Source organism: Pecten maximus, chromosome 2 (assembly GCF_902652985.1).
Source record: "Pecten maximus chromosome 2, xPecMax1.1, whole genome shotgun sequence".
Taxonomy (NCBI): Eukaryota; Metazoa; Mollusca; class Bivalvia; order Pectinida; family Pectinidae; genus Pecten; species Pecten maximus.
In genome coordinates, this window is record NC_047016.1 from 13,067,753 (window position 1) to 13,087,500 (window position 19,748).

At 37.2% G+C, this 19,748-nt stretch overlaps 1 protein-coding gene across 2 annotated transcripts in view; it reads right to left on the bottom strand.

Moving 5' to 3' along the window:
• Nucleotides 1-18,785, bottom strand: part of LOC117318056 (LIM/homeobox protein Lhx9-like) — a 51,428-nt gene extending 32,643 nt beyond the window's left edge. Inside the window, exons 1-3 of one of the 2 annotated variants that reach the window (XM_033873068.1) lie at nucleotides 17,864-18,785; nucleotides 12,175-12,380; nucleotides 608-954 (exon numbers count right to left, since the gene is read on the bottom strand). In XM_033873068.1, coding sequence (XP_033728959.1) covers nucleotides 608-954; nucleotides 12,175-12,380; nucleotides 17,864-18,007 — 697 coding nt within the window. In that variant the 5' untranslated portion in view covers nucleotides 18,008-18,785. Of the gene's footprint in view, nucleotides 1-607; nucleotides 958-12,174; nucleotides 12,381-17,863 lie in introns of both variants that reach the window. The other variant, XM_033873061.1, reaches the window with a different exon arrangement.
• Between the last annotated feature and the right edge of the window lie 963 nt (nucleotides 18,786-19,748).

The following is a 19,748-nucleotide window of genomic DNA, read 5'->3' on the forward strand; positions in this document are numbered from 1 at the left end:
GAAATGGAAAGGACAACACCCTTTCCTTGGCCTGGCAAATATTTACCAGGGATAATGTAAAGACGAACGGGATACGAGGCCAGATCCGAACAAATATCCTTTAGGATTTGCACCCTATTTGCTTAGCAATTATCACCATTATGCTGCTCTGGTGCTGAACATGGTGCAGTCAAGTCACGGCACAAACAAATCGTAAATATTAACATTGTTGAATTATCACGTCTATTTATATATATACCCGACATTGTTTCATTTCCGTTGATATTTCATAGAATTCCACTTCCATTGTCTGTATCTGATGTTTATGATACTTATCGGTGTCTGGGAAGTACAGTACAATGTGTTGATGAAGTAACACAATTAGCCAGAAAAGTAAAGAAAAACTGGTTTGTTTCGGAATGATACAACACTCAAAGATGCGAATCCGAATCCTAAATAAAAATACCATTTAAAACAGAAAAAAAGGAGCGACCAAATCGCATGCGAGAGAAACCCCCTCAAAATCAGAAGGACGTCTACGAACCTTCCAGATGCCAATGTGGCCAATTTTAATGAAGTGTGTGATCACGTGGTTAGCGTATGAATGAAATGAAGTGATGCGACTCACCCATGCCCGGAGGACACCCTTCTCCATCCGCGATAGGATTCTTTCTCTTCCTAGGTCGTCCCTTTTGTACCGTCCCGACTCCATTGTAATAGGGGAAATGCCCCCCAGACGAACACGGGAGTCCCGGAGTCATTCCGTGAAAAAATTCGCCTTGGAACAATAGTTCATAATCCGTTCTGCAATAAACTAAATTTTCTTTCATTCCGAATTGGTCTCCCGTAGTAAGTGTTTTATTGCACGCCATACATGTGAAACACGTGATGTGGTAAACCCAGTCCCGCGCGCGCATCACTAGTTCATTAGCAGATATTCCTAATTGACACCTTGCACACCTTTTCACAGCAAATCTTCTGAAATAAATAAAATATTATATAAGCAACTGTTTTACTGTAAGAATACAAAAATATTTCAAATATCCCATCCCAGATAACCATTGGATACACCTGTACTACTTCTTACACATAATATACCTATTGATTTACTTACCTGTATATACATGGGGAACAAAAACGCAAATGACCAGTTAATGATTAAGGATGAATGGGATAATAAATTAACCTCATTAATCAGTCATTTTTAAAAGAATGATACTGATTACACGAAAGGGTTGAATCTTTGGTTTTCGTGCCATGATCATTTTTAAAAGGTAAAGACTTAGTAATTAGAGGTTTTAGTCATCATAAGCGATATGTATATATTGGAATGAGTTTATCGAAACCATTCAGGCGGGGACGAGAAGAAGGTTAGAACATCGTCACATTCCGTTACAATTTTGGATGGTAAGTTCAACACGTTGAACAAAATTATATCACTGTCAATTTTATATACATTATATTTTCGTTGGTTAAATCTTCAAATTTGTCGCCATTGAAAAGTGCATTTTGTTGTTATTTAAGTTTTGATACACACAGTTATTACTTTTTCCGTGACATAAATTAAAGAGTCGTCACAATTCTGACAAGAAACAAGTGTTTTATATGAAAATACGAAAATTCGCGTAATTTAAGCAGTTCTTTTTCGGCACAATATTGATATATAATATGTATCTAATCTAATTAAAATCTAATATAGCTTGATATGAGTAGATAACGGCCGCCATTACAGCTACTGACTAACTAACCATCGACTGGTGTAGTTTGTATGGAATGATATCAACTAAAGTTAATTTTTGGTTGACTACAAAATGGTGCGTGCAGAAATAAATATTTTCTATTGAGTTGTAATAAAATTGGACTAATCTGAACACTTGATTTGTGATATCACACGACGTGGCGAGCTACATGAACTTCCGCAAGGAAAGTTTGGGGTAACGACAAGCACATGACGGAATCCTATAGCTTTGATAAGCCGGCAAAAGTCAATCTAAAACATCAACCGGGGTTAGTATGAAAACTATTTGAAATCTTTATCACGTAATGTTATATAGAGTGGGAATGGAGATCAAACGAATGAGAAGCGCTATTGACAAGTTAATAGCTGCCACTGACGATAAATCTGTGGAGCAGTAGAAAGAGAAAGCGATGTTACTAACATTTACAGTGATTTAGCCTCATAATCCACGCCCAATGTAGATATGTGGACTCTTTGTAATGCGAGAATTTCAAACCTATGTTTATGTAATGATGAGTTAATATGAATTTGCATATGACAGAAGTTTACATGAAAGATATCAAGAAAAAATGTATTAAAACAAAAAACGGAAATGCGTTGAAAAATCAAAAGTCTAACACACGTGTGAAAAATGACTATCTGGATTCATTTAATGTTGTAAAAGTCTGGACTACCAACCACAGACCAAACCCACATGTGCTTACTTTCAAAAAAACAACAAAAGAGACAAGGGAGGAACAAAATGGCCAAAAGATTCATATTCTTATAGCTTTTCTCGTTCCGGATCAAACAAAACATATTCCAGTTCTGCCCCTGGTGAAGTTTGGGTACACGGCCCTACCGTGTACAAACCTCCAAAACAGGAATTATGGCTTCAAAGAGACACGCGCGCGCTGCCAGATGCATATACCTAGAGAGGGCCAGATGTATATTGCCAGGGATCTGGGAACATTGCATGCATGCCTTGGTCCAACTCTTAGGCTGCACCTGCAAACAATGGATTACCTAGAGGATATCAGATTTAAGAGTACAATTATAAAAAATACCCAGGTTAGAGGTGCGATGTATGCTTTAGGTACCTAACGAATAAAACAATACCCAACGCTTTCAAACTGTCGCCATTCAAATGCAGTGTTTCATTACACACTGGAATTATTTAATTGTCATACAGGTGAGAAAATAAATCAGGATTAATGTCGTAAGGAGAAACGTTCAGTATCGCACGAGACACGTATTTACCAACACGAAACAAGACGATATCATACTATTTATTGAATATTTGGAAATCAAAAGGGAATTTCTCGGTAAACATTAGGGAAGGATATTTTCAAAAGAAGTGTGTCGGCAAATAGAACCTTTAAATATCTTACAACTTCTTACATATTGACATACAAAATCATTCTACGTGTAGGATTTATAAATGTGAACCGGTGTCTGTGTTTGTTAGATCGACAATAGGACAACTTGCTATTTTATGCTTAGAGGTATTAATTACGAATTGACACGTCAAAATTAATATCACCATCAACATAAATGAAATGTAATGGTTTATTTTGAGGATGATCAACATTTAATGTCTTTATGTTGATAATAAGATATATAACGATACGCATTGCGGGTATGTCAAGCTTACCCTGCTCCAAAATCTAGGAATTTGAATGGATCTAAGATGGGCAAACAGTGATGAATTGCCTTATCACGCGACGTGAGGGATATAAACACTGGTGATTACAGTCCAAATACAGAGGCCCTGCTGGTTACTGTACATTGTTAATGCATTACATCGCGACGGACTGCTAATATTTACTAAGGCGCTTGGTCAATATTGGTTTAGCAACCAAAATCGCAGGTGCCCATCTCATATAGATCGTAACGGATTCAAGCTTGTGAGCAAAATCAAGCATTTCATTCACCATATTCCACAAGCAATATATCGACTTTTATAACTAAAGAAATCAAATATTTTATCCATAATTTATTATTAACGAATTCAATATATTGAGCGTTTACATTGTTCATTAATGTTGTGTATGTATTTTTAAATGTAATATTTCCGATCTATGGGTTAATATTTCCTGAAAAGCTTATGTACATATTTCCGTATGTGCAGAATCTCAGGGTTGTTCCGGACCATGGAGTATTGAACGTTATACCGGAATACAAGGTAAATTATCGGAACTGTAACAATCCGTCGGCACTCGCACACGGAACAAACTGGTAGTAAAATAAAAATATACAAGAAGATTCACTCAGTGTAACAATGGTACAATGGAAAACAATACTTATATTAAAATAGATGTCCACATTGAATAGATCAGCTTTGGTTTCATAATGGAGTACTATACAGAAACGATGAATGAATACTAAATTCATTCTTTCTCATAGATAACCCGAGGTAAATAAGGCTGACTGTTTTACCTCTTTATAGACAAAGATATCTGTTTTAATAGAAAATCATCAATTAGATAATAATCGTATCATTGATCATTACAGAAGGGCATATTCTGTTACCCTCCTACTAATATCAAACTTGTGTTTTTCAATAGAATACAATGTCATTTAACTCGGTATAACCTCCTGTTGTCCGGATTACGATGGAGACAAGTCGGACACTAATACACCACTCTATATAGCCGTGTGTAAAGGGAGAATAAATACATACACATGAACATCGATATTTCAATTTGAGCAATACTTGGCCCAGCAGGATTCCGGAAAGCTACAATCCGACCTACCGGAACGTATTAGAACAGACCACCAATACACTGTTTACCCAACGTCATATAACTTAATTCGGAGCACACTCGGCGTTAAATAAACGTTATAATACAAAATGATTGAGCTTTTATAGTTTTGACACAAGAGGTTAAAAGGATTATTGTAGGTCATCCCTAACATCTTGTCGCCAAATAGCTGTCCCATTGTATCCAACACCACACCTGTAATTATACACATAATGCACTGTTCGCGGTTTCTGAAGGCAAATCAAACGCAATGAACTTAACTTTATAATTCAGAGTTACGGAATGAGAGTATTTTAAATTTTATAGTTGTGGCACTTGAATTGCATTTTTCTATAACAAATTACATTTAACATGACGTGTAGTTTGCGTTTAAAGTTTATAGTTCGTTTCAAAACTGTTAATTGATTTTGGTACAATTTGGATTCTTTAATGGGTTATCTCGGTACAACCATTGACAGAACATAATAACCAAACAGGTTTTATTAGAAATCAGTCAACCATATCATAAGCTGACGTAATATAAACGTTAAAAAACCTTTGACAGCTTGTAATATCCAATATTTCCATTTTTTATTTAATAACTGGAGACTATTTTTTACAAGCAAGATCTAAGAAGTAATCCTAATGAAACTTTAATTTTATAAATTCAATGAAATTTCATATCATACATTGGCTCTCGTTTGGTTTTGAAATTTCGTAACAATATCCGAACCAAATGGAAAGTTAATCATTCACACAATATAAAATGATTAAATATTATAAATATGTGGATATATGATAAGCAGCACCAGTTCGTCGACAATACTTAAACCTAGTTTAATACATTTCTCGAACAAAGCACCGCGGAGACATCATTCCCGAACACTTCGCCACCGCGGTCATATATAATCGTAACTTCAGTGTGTTCAGAATCGCCCTATGCGTGTTGACGCTGTGGTATATTTTTGTCCTTTTGCACATTTGGATTGACCTAGTGGTATTTGACAACGTGGTTGCGCTGTTGTTGTTTGTCTTTGCGTACTGACTCTGTGTTTATTTTCGCTGTTATTTATCCCGTTTTAAGACGCAACATTAAACGAAACCTTTGGCTTTTTATTCAGTGCCATAATACAAATATGTTAAATAACGGAATGACTAATAGATGGAGTGGTCCTATCATTGCATATTTGTTTCCGTTCGGATGTACTCCAGCCACATCTTACGATAACCAGATTAGCGGATGCCAGTTGTACATCTATACGGAATCAATTGCGATAACAAAATTTGCATATGTTGTACAATCTAGCACCATCCTTCAACATATTCCACCTTTCAGGACGCAGAATAAACACAGATTGAATTTTGGTCTAAAAGTCGTTTGTACACGCTGCAAATACAAATTGAATGAGAGAAGATGGTTGTTAGACCAGCAGTATCAAAGAGGGCGAAACAATGGAAGAATTGCATATTGAAAGGATTGCTAAATTAACGGCCACGCCCCCTCCTTGTGTTGTCAAGATTCCGTCGACTAGCCGTTTGATTAGACTCCTGCCTTACACGTGCCTTACGGGATCTTAATATTCACAAAACAAGCACGCACATGCATGTGCGCTCTCTCCCGTGTACCGCCATGGTCGAGTGCCGACAATTCCAATTTACTTAGCGTAGAACATGCAGTATGCCTCATAGATGAAACAATGCCTTCTTAACGCATGACAAAAGCATGGTGTGTATTAATTATGGGGTCAGCTGGATCGGTCTATATCCAAATATGTCCTTATACTGTAGTTTATGTAATGCGCTACATTTGAAATAATTTACATAATATTTTTATTTTATTTTTATCTTTTATAATATTGTTTTCTTTTCATTTTATTTTGGAATATGCCATATTCCGAATCAAATAGGTTATTTCAATGAAAGGTTACTTGACCGAACTGAAATTGGAAAATGAAACAATAAATAGGTATGTTGCATTATACTGACGGTTCATGTAAGAATACTATCGTAAATTTTCAAAAGAAATAATCTAAAACGTTCACACAGTTAGTGAAATGATGGAAACAGAGCTCTTACATTTGATATGTGTCAATCATCCGGAGACAAATGAGTTAAACATACTTAATATAGTTGATATACATAAATATTTCATGAAATATTTTGATAATAAATAGAACAGAAAAGTAACCTAGAAACACAACCCTCTTACAGAAAAACATCGGACAAGGCGTCACCGGCATGTATCGCCGAGAAAGTTTTGGAAATCAGCGAAAAACGAATCATCATATTTCAGAAAGCACCGAGCTCCCTCCCCAAGCATTGATGACTACGGTCTGGTAAATCAATTTCCCTGAGTTCATACAAGTGCATAGCCCCGATAGAATTCTCTTACCAACTGTCATTTTCCGAACTTTGAATTCATGCGAAGGAAAATCAAGTTTTGCCTGACGTTTCCTGTAGCCCAAGCCAAGCATTTCTTGCCCCGAGACGATTTAAACCAATGACAGCCTCCCTCCTGTGTCAATAAAATAGCGAAAAGTTTCGGAATTTCACACCTGGGCCCCAATTGAGCAAAAATAGTGCTGTCAGCTTGTTCCCGGCATTGTTAAATTGTGTCTCCCCGAGTAAATTATCTAAGAACAACCGTGTATGATATAATTAAGTTTTCATTGATATCTGTAACACGGAGAGCCATCAGAAGGGGCCGTATGGAATCATGACCACGCTAAGTAAACCATACTCCCCCGAACCCGGCTATGATCACTTTTTCAGAGATAATAGAAAGCTTATAATAAATGTTTCCATGCAGGACAGTCTCAATAGGTGGTCTGTTGGAGAAAAGAGCGGGGAATATGTTATGGAGTCTGGGTGTCTTACGGATGTTTAGGATTCCCTGAGGTGAGGATAGATTTGATGACGGTAAATTACACGGCGAGACAGACTTCCAAATGTTGATGTAAAATGTGTCAACGCCAATGTGTAAACATGACTTAGGTAACACCACTGCTTAACACACTTAGTTACTGACGTCCCCAACGTTATAACACACTTAGGTACTGACGTCCCCAACGTTATACCTAGTTCCAGACGTCCCAACTACACTATTTAGCCGGAGAAGGATGAGAGAGAAAGGAAGCAAAGAGGGAAAAGTGGGTAGGAAAGAACCTAGTTACCGACGTCCCCAACGTTATAACACACTTAGTTACCGACGTCCCCATGTTATAACTCACTTAGGTACTGACGTCCCCAACGTTACAACACACTTAGTTACCGACGTCCCCAACGTTATAACACACTTAGTTACTGACGTCCCCAACGTTATAACACACTTAGTTACTGACGTCCCAACGTTATAACACATTTAGTTACTTACGTCCCCGACGTTATAACACACTTAGGTACTGACGTCCCCAACGTCATAACACACTTAGTTACCGACGTCCCCAACGTTATAACACATTTAGTTACTTACGTCCCGACGTTATAACACACTTAGTTACTGACGTCCCCAACGTTATAACACACTTAGTTACCGACGTCCCCAACGTTATAACACACTTAGTTACCGACGTCCCCAACGTTATAACACACTTAGTTACCGACGTCCCCAACGTTATAACACACTTAGGTACCGACGTCCCCAACGTTATAACACACTTAGTTACCGACGTCCCCAACGTTACAACACACTTAGTTACCGACGTCCCCAACGTTATAACACACTTAGTTACTGACGTCCCCAACGTTATAACACACTTAGTTACTGAGGTCCTAACGTTATAACACATTTAGTTACTTACGTCCCCGACGTTATAACACACTTAGGTACTGACGTCCCCAACGTCATAACACACTTAGTTACCGACGTCCCCGACGTTATAACACATTTAGTTACTTACGTCCCCGACGTTATAACACACTTAGTTACTGACGTCCCCGACGTTATAACACACTTAGTTGCCGACGTCCCCGACGTTATAACACACTTAGGTACTGACGTCCCCAACGTTATAACACACTTAGTTACCGACGTCCCCAACGTTATAACACACTTAGTTACCGACGTCCCCAACGTTATAACACACTTAGGTACCGACGTCCCCAACGTTATAACACACTTAGGTACTGACGTCCCCAACGTTATAACACACTTAGTTACTGACGTCCCCAACGTTATAACACACTTAGTTACCGACGTCCCCAACGTTATAACACACTTAGGTACCGACGTCCCCAACGTTATAACACACTTAGGTACCGACGTCCCCAACGTTATAACACACTTAGGTACCGACGTCCCCAACGTTATAACACACTTAGTTACTGACGTCCCCAACGTTATAACACACTTAGTTACCGACGTCCCCAACGTTATAACACACTTAGGTACTGACGTCCCCAACGTTATAACACACTTAGTTACTGACGTCCCTAACGTTATAACACACTTAGTTACTGACGTCCCCGACGTTATAACACACTTAGTTACCGACGTCCCCAACGTTATAACACACTTAGTTACTGACGTCCCCAAATTTATCTTAATTACAAAAAAACTAATCATATGCATCGATAAAATCATATTCACTCTAAAAAGATAATTGTTTAACATACACATCGGAGTGCAACTTACAGAAATTGTCAACAATAGGCATATTTTACAGACCACCTGCAATGTTATTATACATCTAAGCAGTATCATATGCTGATCCTCAAGTACACTATCACCGAGTAATGAATGGACGATAGACAATCAGTCAAGCGAGCCTTATGAAATTATTACCCTTAAATACTCATTATAAAGTCCTAATGCTTTCCTGCTGTGTCTCTCAGGGAGTAACCAGTTATCGACGGGTTCTGACGCTGTTAATAACTAATTTGATTCTTTATGGAAAATTAAACATAACCATTTTGAATAAGATACACTGTAGTGTTATGTCAGTATGATTGTGACTGTTACCACATCTAGTAGGTTGAATAGTAACCGGTGTTACGCCAGTATGATTCTGGCTACAATCACATCTTGTAGGCTGAATAGTTATCGTTGTTATGTCAGTATGATTGTGGCTATTATCAAATCTAGTAGGTTGAATACTAGTAGTAACTGGTGTTATGTCAGTATGTTTGTGACTGTTACCACATCCAGTAGGTTGGATAGTAACCGGTGTTACGTCAGTATGATTGTGACTGTTACCACATCCAGTAGGTTGGATAGTAACCTATGATTGAAGACATGTATCAGATCTAATGTTACATCGAACTATTTCAGATGTATCGTGTGCGTATAAGCTAAGTGATGACGACTAGGAAAGTGAGTGACATATTACGATGGTCATCACCGTTATTAACTGATGTTGGACCTTCTAAATTAAACAAAACATGGCATATAGTGTTTCGGTTTAAAGTGACATATCACAAGCCCATTGATTCCTATATAATAGTTCAGTCAGGTACTGTAAACTCAAACTATACCGGAAAAGTCCAGTTCCTTACAATCACTCAATACAGCCTGGTAACGTCGATAAGTACCCCCTGATCAGGACACGGTAGGTGTTTTTTTTCAATCGATCTCCGCTCGAATCTATTTAGTATTTTGTATTGACAGTGTGGTGATAAATCTCCTGTGGAATTATAAACATCGGGATTCCCAATGTCGATTCTAACTCAACAACGTCACGTGGCAATTGTTAATTCATACAGCCAGGATATTGAACTACAATATAACACACCATTCCGGAAATAGCTTGGATTACGTGGATTGGTCTTCACCTACTCAAGTTAGATTTCTTTTGAATCTTTAATAATTTCAGATTTGTTAAACAAATAAATTCGAAAAACAACATCAATACTAGTACTCTATGATTTTAACCAAATCATCAATAAGACTATTCATTTCCTTTTTTAATTCCTGTGTATTCAACAAGTACGAGCTTTTTATCAAATGTTTACATCCTTTTAACCTCTGTATGGAATGGACCTCCGTCATTATAATAAGCAATATTTTATTAAACTTTTTTTTTTACTTTTAATTTAGTTTTTTTCCGTTGCACTGTAATATATCTGTTGTTATATTTCTACATTGTATAAGTAACAATGCAAGATTATTTACTTTGTTTGATAACATTGCTACATTGTGTTGGTTGCTTAATAATAGTAACATTGTTAAACTTTAATAATAAAACTGTTATATCATATTGTTTACTTGTTACGATACAATACTATAATTACTTTTGTTACTTATTATCGTAATATTAGTAATGATATTAAATGTTATTAACGAAATCGTTATATTGTAGAATTGACTTGGTTACTATACTAGTTTGTAACTCCATGTAATATCAAAACCATTGTCAGAACAGTATCTTTAACAATTAACTAATATAAACAATTAACTGATTTCTATAGACTTGCGATTTTGAGGAGACGTAAATATAAACTTCTATATCTGAACGTGAATTGTTGGTCTTCTTTGGATTTTCCTCTTACAATTTCAATATAAACAGATCAGTCAATTATTATAAACACTTCCAGGAGCTGTGTTACATATTGTTATCGTTAGATTGGTATGTAAAATGAATGGATCACTGTTTTATACAAAATACGACCACCATTACAGAGCAAATGTCTTTACGTCCTCAGGCTGTGGAGTCAGGAGACACGCCTTTCTAAATGTTTGAGGTTAGATTCTCTTTGTCTACTATAATGGAAATAAATACTGCCCACAACTTATTACCCGTAATCACAGGGGGCAAACAGAAAGGAAATAGGAAAGGTCATTTTAGAGCATTACAATACATATATATTTACCTATATCGTGGTTCGTCGTTGATTACTTTATATCTACCAAATAATATATCCATGTATAGGGTAAGAGGGTTCCTGACGACCACGGGTAACGTCAATAGTCTGATTATATACAGGGGAGGGGGGATAATTGTTATTCAACAAAACATAAATCATTAGTCCAAAACATTATTGTCAGCAGTCTGATTATATATCATATTCCAGAAAACATGGATATATCAAACTTCAGAAAACATGGATATATCAAACTTCAGAAAACATGGATATGTCAAACTCCCAAAAACATGGATATGTCAAACTCCAAAAAACATGGATATGTCAAACTCCCAAAAACATGGATATGTCAAACTCCAAAAAACATGGATATATCAAACTTCAGAAAACATGGATATGTCAAATTTCAGAAAACATGGATATGTCAAACTTCAGAAAACATGGATATATCAAACTCCAGAAAACAACTACAACTTTACACAGCCCATCCCAGTGCTTCCATCCACTATATCGGTTTGTATAGGTTGGCGGCGCTGGTGTTACAACCGCCCTACTCACTCCTCTCTCAAACATGTCCACTGTTTCAGGTCAATTTTAAATAGCAAATACAGAAACCGTCAATTACACCATTGGCAATGACTGGACAAGGCTTTCAAATACAAGCAGTTTGTAGTTACAAGCCGCTTTTTTTCCAAATATAAAGCTAAACTATATTGTTGAACCATGTACTTCTAATGCTCGATAAAGTTGTTTTTGATGGTACTTCTAAAGAATAGTGTTGATTTGAGTTATTTAACAATGAACTGTCTTAATTCAATGAAATGGCATTTATATCGGAATTAAACACCACATCTTTGCAGGAAAACGTGTTTCCCACAGGAAAACTTCCCTCTGACTTGTACGTGTCCTCATCACATTTATCTGTATATTACCTACCTGTAATAATCTTCTTTACAGTAAATATTTCCGTCTCGTGCAAAACACGTGAGTTCTGTATCCAATCGAATTTTGCATTCACAACACTTGAGGCATTGCATGTGCCACTGTCGATCGACCGCTAGGAGGTAGTGTCTGTCCAGTATCCGGGCCCCACACCCGGCACAGAAACTCGGTATGTCACCGTTGTTGAGGACAGGCATCGTCTGTAACGAGAGAATACACGAGTTATAATGACGTTTTAATAGTGGAAATTTATTCATAATATACCGACATTGTATCGAAGGAAATAAGATTCAAAGATAAATGTATCTTATATATGATGTCATTTTAAGGAGGGAATATGTTTATAATAGGACATTCATGTTGGCGATATTGGCATTGAAAAGAGGTAATACATTTCACGTTTAACGCCGTCGTAACGAGGGAATAAAAAATAGAAAGAGAAAAAGGCCGATAGTGGTGTTAAACATTTTGTAGATATGCGATACAAACTATCTTAGAATATCGACTATAAGGTCATTTTGACAGAATACATCTGTTATATTAGGGACGACGTACACAATGAAACAACAATAGAGACCAGCTAACAAGTGATGCATAACCATTCGATTCAACCTATTGTTCTTTGGGTACCACACTGTTGTATCCGTTTTTGTCCCTACTGTGTGTCCCTAAACGATGGGTGGGCCCTAGAAGCATCCCCGCGGCGGGATCATGTATCACCCTAACTTCTGGCTGCAAGTTTCATCAACCGTGTCAGTGCCGTCAGTGCCATCAGGTCTGATAGCTATCGGACGTGGTGATAGATTTAGTATGGTCTATAGGATGACAGCATCAGTTACCCTTACCGAAAACAGGCCAGGTCTTCATACCCTGGCCGTGCCACAGTCACACGGCGACCCTTATACTCGGTCCACTGGGTCACCCACAACCTTGCATCCCGTCCTCCGGGTCACCCACAACCTTGCATCCCGTCTCCCGGGTCACCTACAACCTTGTATCCCGTCCCCAGGATTTGGACCCGACGCATACCACAGTCACTCACAACCTCATATCCCCTCCCCGAATCCATCCCCTCCTCGAATCCTCATGTCCTGGCCACACCGCAATCCTCATACCCCCATATCTTGTCCCAGAGTATGAATACCCTAGTACCACAGCTATCATCCTCCAGACACCCCCGTGTCATATCATACCAGTTTTCATTGTGTGCCCTCTGTCCAGATCTTGTATATATTTGACGCATCTCAAACCATATTTTACATGTGATATAAGTTTTAATACATGTCGGCGTCTTGCCATCTACTCTCGCCGCTGAAAGTTTATGACATTATCACTAACGATGTCTACTACCTTAATCTAATCAGCGAAATGACAGTTATCTGTTAGAGAATACACATCAGAGTCTGTTTTCAGAATTCAGGCTCGATGAAGCTTTCACTCAGAAATTGTGGAATTACGGAATTCATTTAATTGATACGATGTGTTCTCCATACTGATGGGTTTGGTCGGACCTACACTGTAGTGTTGGTCCTAAGGTACGGACTGATGAACCTATTCCGTACTCATGGAACCAAGGCATTCGACTCTCGGACACCATAGTTTGACCAAAGATGATTAATTGACTGTTGAACCTAAGGTAACTGACAGTCGGAATTACTCCGTAGCCTTGAACCTAAGGTAACTAACTGTCGGAATTACTCCGTACTATTGAACCTAAGGTACCTGACTGTCGGAATTACTCCGTAGCCTTGAACCTAAGGTAACTGACTGTCGGAATTACTCCGTACTGTTGAACCTAAGGTAATCGTCTCGGAATTACTCCGTACTGTTGAACCTAAGGTAATCGTCTCTCGGAATACTGTCGGAATTACTTCGTACTATTGAACCTAAGGTAAATGACTGCCGGACCAACTCCGTACTGTTGGATATAAGGTACTTTTGGTACGGTTCTCCGCCGTCATGGGAAATCACTGGGCTTGTCTGTCGGCCCTCATCATACAAATACGTCCATCTTCGTGGCACTCGACAAAAAACCAGCTTCTAGTTATTTCTGTCAGTTTATCAACAACCCCGTGTAACATTAGAAACTAATTTTGGCGTTCGACTTAAGATAACATACCCTTGATGTTTATTTTCACGAAAACCTCGTACTTTTTAGTTTTGTAAAAGAATTTATGAGAAGTAAAATTGAATCGCAGAAAATAGTTTTTTTTTCTACCAAAAACTACAGCAGATCTGGGAGGCGGTTACCATCGTACATCGCTGTCACTCTCCCTCATAATCACATCAGCAACACACAGACATTGTTAAACCGCTTCTTTGCCAACTTCAAAAATCAGAATACCGCGAGCAATATGCAGTCAATCACGTGATTGAAGGATACAGTAATATGATTAAAGCAATGACAGACCGGACTCCTTAATTACTAAATCGGAATCGGGTCACAAATATCCGGTCAAAGGCTTTGATACGATATATCATACATTAATATCACATAGCCGCTATCTCACAGGAATATTTGTCATTCTAAGGAGATTTGAAGTCAGAAAGTGTTGTACACGAGACAAATTAAGACAAAGATGAAGTCATTTATCCGACCAGTTCGTGGAATTATAAAAACATTTTCTGACGTATAATTAAAACACGAGAGAATTTGTAATCAAATAGATGTTAATTTAAGGTATCACATGGGTGTGAATTGTTTTATAACGACCTATTGGTGACGTAGCTTTATCGTAGATGATGTGTGTGAATCTGATGTCCGACAGAAGACTGAATTCAGTAATTTATTAGATGAGGAAAGTCCCCCGGCGCGATATTTACACAATGGTTTATCATCATATATATATATATATATATATATATATATATATAAGGGTCAAAGAAGTAATATGAACAGTATAATCCAGATAACACTGGATCCTCACATAAATGAATGGAGGATACGAATTACTTGTAATGATTATATGGGGCAAAGAAGTAATTCAAACAGTGTAAACAATATTTAACAAACCTTATTGTTTACACTGTTTGAATTACTTCTTTGCCCCATCTATATATATATATATATATATATAAAGATTGGTTACACGATATTTCATCTATTTTATGCTTATACGTGTAGATGTATTTCATATACAGACGTGACTATTATACAATTTCAGCATTATGAAAAAACAATCGTGCGTTTTAAAAGAAGACTAAATTATTAATTGATTGACGAAGTTTTGTTGCGACGAATCGATTTGAAATCGCATTTTTGTTTTAAATCAAATTGTACATTGGTCTATCTTATCTTTTAACGTGCATCATTTCATTTTGAAAAAGAAAATAACAAAATGAAAAATAAATATCTTATTTTATTTTCTAAGGTGTAACTCACAAATGAGTGTTTCCGCTGAAAAAATAAACTGTGGGAGGATCATAAGTAATGTGGGATTGTTTTGGGAAAAAAACATGTGTCAATTATTGATATGTTACGGAAACCTGGCCGTGGTACGTTCTCGTCCCGTCCCCTGGGTGTTGGGGTTAGCTATCGGGAGACCCCGGGGGTTTGTATGTACCGACATAGGTACTAACCATGCTATCAGGTTATACAAACATATTACTAGCTACGTACTTCAAATATTGTGGTCACTTCACACCCAAACTGACCGCGGCATCTGTTTTCTCGATATATTTGGAGCATGTGCCCGAACTTTGGGGAACATAAAACGTTTTGGCACTGAAAATACATGTATTTTTTCTGTATTTGGATCAAATACCGTCGTGTCAAAATCATAGATCATCTATCACTGCCGTCGACTGGAGGAACACGACAGTTTCTGATAATTACAGATATGCTAATTGTACTCGTGTGGCTAAAATGTTATCATGTGTGACCATATACATGATACAAGTGTTCGCGGAAAAGGACGTATCTAAGTTGTTTTAAAAACTTGTGTTCTATTCTACTGGAACATTTCAAATAAATTACATTTAAACATTTAAACTAAAAAAGAGGACGAATATTTAACAAAAGAAATAATGAATAATAAAAAGTATTAAGTATGCAGAAGATATCCTAATTACGAAGTCAACAGCAGTATAGGCCCAGCCCCGCCCGACACTCGGAGATTATGTCGGTAATGATAGTCATTGACAATATTTCTAAATAAAAATAAAATATCGAAGTTGGCGGGGTTCTTTACAATGACACAAATTGACACTTTGTTTTAATTAATCATAAAAAATCATTTGAAGCATTTAAATGACGCGTTTGCGGTTCTGTTGAATATAATTCAAAATAGTTACAAAAACCAAAACAAGTGCCCCCTCTTCCTAATATAACAGTGCTATAAGGTACAGTGTATTATCTATACGGGTCCTCTATATCTATAAGAGTATCCATTTTGTTGTTTTAATTTTACCCTACCTTGATATCTTTAGCATTCACACAAAAAATAATAATAATAATTCCATTTTACACGAATTTTAGAATATACAGAAAATCATTTTCGATTATATGATTAAATTGATCATTGATAAACAAGCTCGCGTGAGACAGCAAAATAAATCACTATACAATAGTTTGAAAGGTTAGTAATGACATCTTGTATGTTTTGTTTGTATTTCATATACAAAGGAATCGGGCTTAAGTTTTCAGACTGGTATTAACCCCCTTCCAATTAGAGTTTTCTCAGACAAATGTTATACCAGGTGTCATGTATGGATCAGAACATACAGTTTAACATTTTATATCAAATGTCATGTATAGATCAGAACTTGTAGTTAAAATTGATTTAAACAGTCATCGCATTATGGATGGGAAACAATGTGCTAGTTTTGAAATAAATTGTTCCCGCCAGAAATAAAATCATTACTTACATTTTTTTTAAATAACATTATCTTCGCTCTAATTTTAGAATACTAAAATATTTTTCTCATTTTATCCCGCTCCGCCGTCAGTTAATTATGTAATTTTAATATCGAGTCCTATCTTCATCCCGGAAAATATGATATAAAATTACATATGATTAAATTATATATATTATCGACATAATCATCGCTAAGTACCGCGCGTAATATAAGTTATTCTGTTTTATTAACAAACAAATATTGACTGTCGAAGATTTTTACTGAACATTAGAACACTAACGAATTGTCGGTTAGATTTATATAGGTTTTTTGTTATTGCCCAATGATTCATTTTTGTATCTACATCAATATATCGATGCAATATTTATGAAGTCTCATTCCGTTCCCAATAAAACGGTCAATATCAGACTGGGATACTTTCAGACCATCTGAATATTGTCACGCATTATCCTAATAGAAATTATCGAAATAATTTTACCGGCGACCCCTCTCATGTCACCACAGTCGGGGCCGGCTATTGTTTCTTTTTTAACTTTAATTTAATTTCACTTAAATAAATTATTCCATAATCTGTCACCTATTATTATCAGTAAAAAGTAATCATTAATTTAACGTGTATACCACTGTGGTTTATTTAAGCGTTTTCCGTTTTAGTCAAACCCATCTGTCAGACGGATACAAAATCATATCACTAAACTCTGTACATAAATATTTATTGATATTTATATCCATATCTGTATAAAGAACTAAGGAACAGTGTTGCTTCAAGATGTAACAAGCTTTTTGCCACACACCGAGCTGACACCCCGAGCGGAAGTTGACTTACCCTTCTAATGTGATGGTCCGGATACTGGAGTTCCTCTCCATGGTAGTGCGGGTTGTTATTGTGGAACTCTCCCGGGTCAGAAAGTCCGAGATTTGACTTCTCAACCATCTCTCTCCCCTCTGTCCAGACGCCTAGCTTGACCATAGACTTACAGATGTCCACAGCGAACGACCTCAACAACTGTCCCGAGTTACGGCGAAAACGTCACTTGACGCCTCTCCCAGACCTCTCTCACTTTTCCATCAGATATCTATTGATGGACCCTGTTACTGGAGTTTAATATACTGTTACTGACACGTTATCTGACTACTGACCACTGTCCACTAGAACACTTAGTCCCAATAATTGTCCGAAATTGCTTCGCGATCTCTTTGACACCTCTCTGTGAACTCCTTACCGTTACTATCAGATAACAGTTAATGTTGGTCAACATGTAAGCACTGTCCAGAATAACTTCGACCTACATCTAAGAACTGTCCTCTAGTATTCTAAATCCCGTTAATCGTCTAAAACTACTTCAATAGATTAGTTGACATTTCCTCGAGACGTATGTACCAAATTTCCCCAGATGGCCCGACCGCCTTCCAGGTTTGACAAGAATCTCTTGTAACACTATCTGTATGCTTTCGGTATGTAAATATCACATCAAACGTAATAATTGTATGACATTCTAAAAAGTCGCCGAATGCATTAAACCACTTTGAGGCCCGTAATGTTACGATGGTGTAAATGGACACATTTGAGGCGTATTCTCTCTTTGGATAACACTAGACACTGTCGAACAGGTTCTCGACTATTATATATAAAATAAAACCATGTCCTCTTGTAGATCCCACATGCCGTTTTCCCGTTGTACGTAAGCTTTTTCTTTTTACTATAGGTGAAGTTCTAACTGAGCCGAGCTTCGGATAATGAAGGGGGCGGGGCGCCCGCGCCGATTGTAAATTTCAACACCAGCTAACCTCTCCACATCAATGGTGGTTCGGATTTCCTGCTCAAACGATCCCATTGGCTGAAAGCTGACAATGGAATCTATTGCCGAGCGATGGGCGTGTCTATCTTTCTCTCTCGTCCAAAGCACATGTTCTTGGAGTCGCCTTTCATTCAGCACTGTCAGTTTCACGAAGATCGCAGACCCTGGCTTTCAAAGTAATCATCAGTCAATTGCGCAGTATAATATCTGTTTTTTTCTTTTGTAGATATGTGGAGAAAACGAGGTAAAACTGTCATTTTAAGTAGGTAAACTATTCTAATATTTAATTGATTAAAATGATAATAGGAGGCTGCCTAAAGCTCAGTCATGTTTACCATGTCAGTGAATGTAGAGGTAGCACTCGTCCAGCATGCACAGATTTTCAATATATTTTATTACATACTTAGACATATCATCAAATAAACGACACACGTGCATACATAAATAACCAATTATACGTAATGCTGTTACATTCAATGTGTATGTTTCGGATTTTTTCAATGATTGCGTCAACATTTATATTTTATGTGATACTCTGGAGTGAAATAGTGATGTCAACTCAAAACTTCTAATGAAATGGGAAACTGAGTTCATTTCAGCAATTTCTCACGCAAAGACTGTGCACGGACAATTTCTTTAAAGAATACATGTTCTGTATAGGACCTTGATTAGTGGCGATTGTTTACCCGACACCTGTTTTACTTGCGGTAAACCTCGGAGTATCCATATGTCCCTGGTCGACTGGTTATTTGTATTTGTACCACAGTCCGCTGTTTATACATCTTTATATTTGTAGGTCTTGGTGTTGATCATTGGACTTAAGGAAGCGAGTGACCAGTCGTTCACAAACATTGATTGACCACTTGAGTACAAGGGTCAAATCCAATGTACCTATAGACTACTCTCTACATC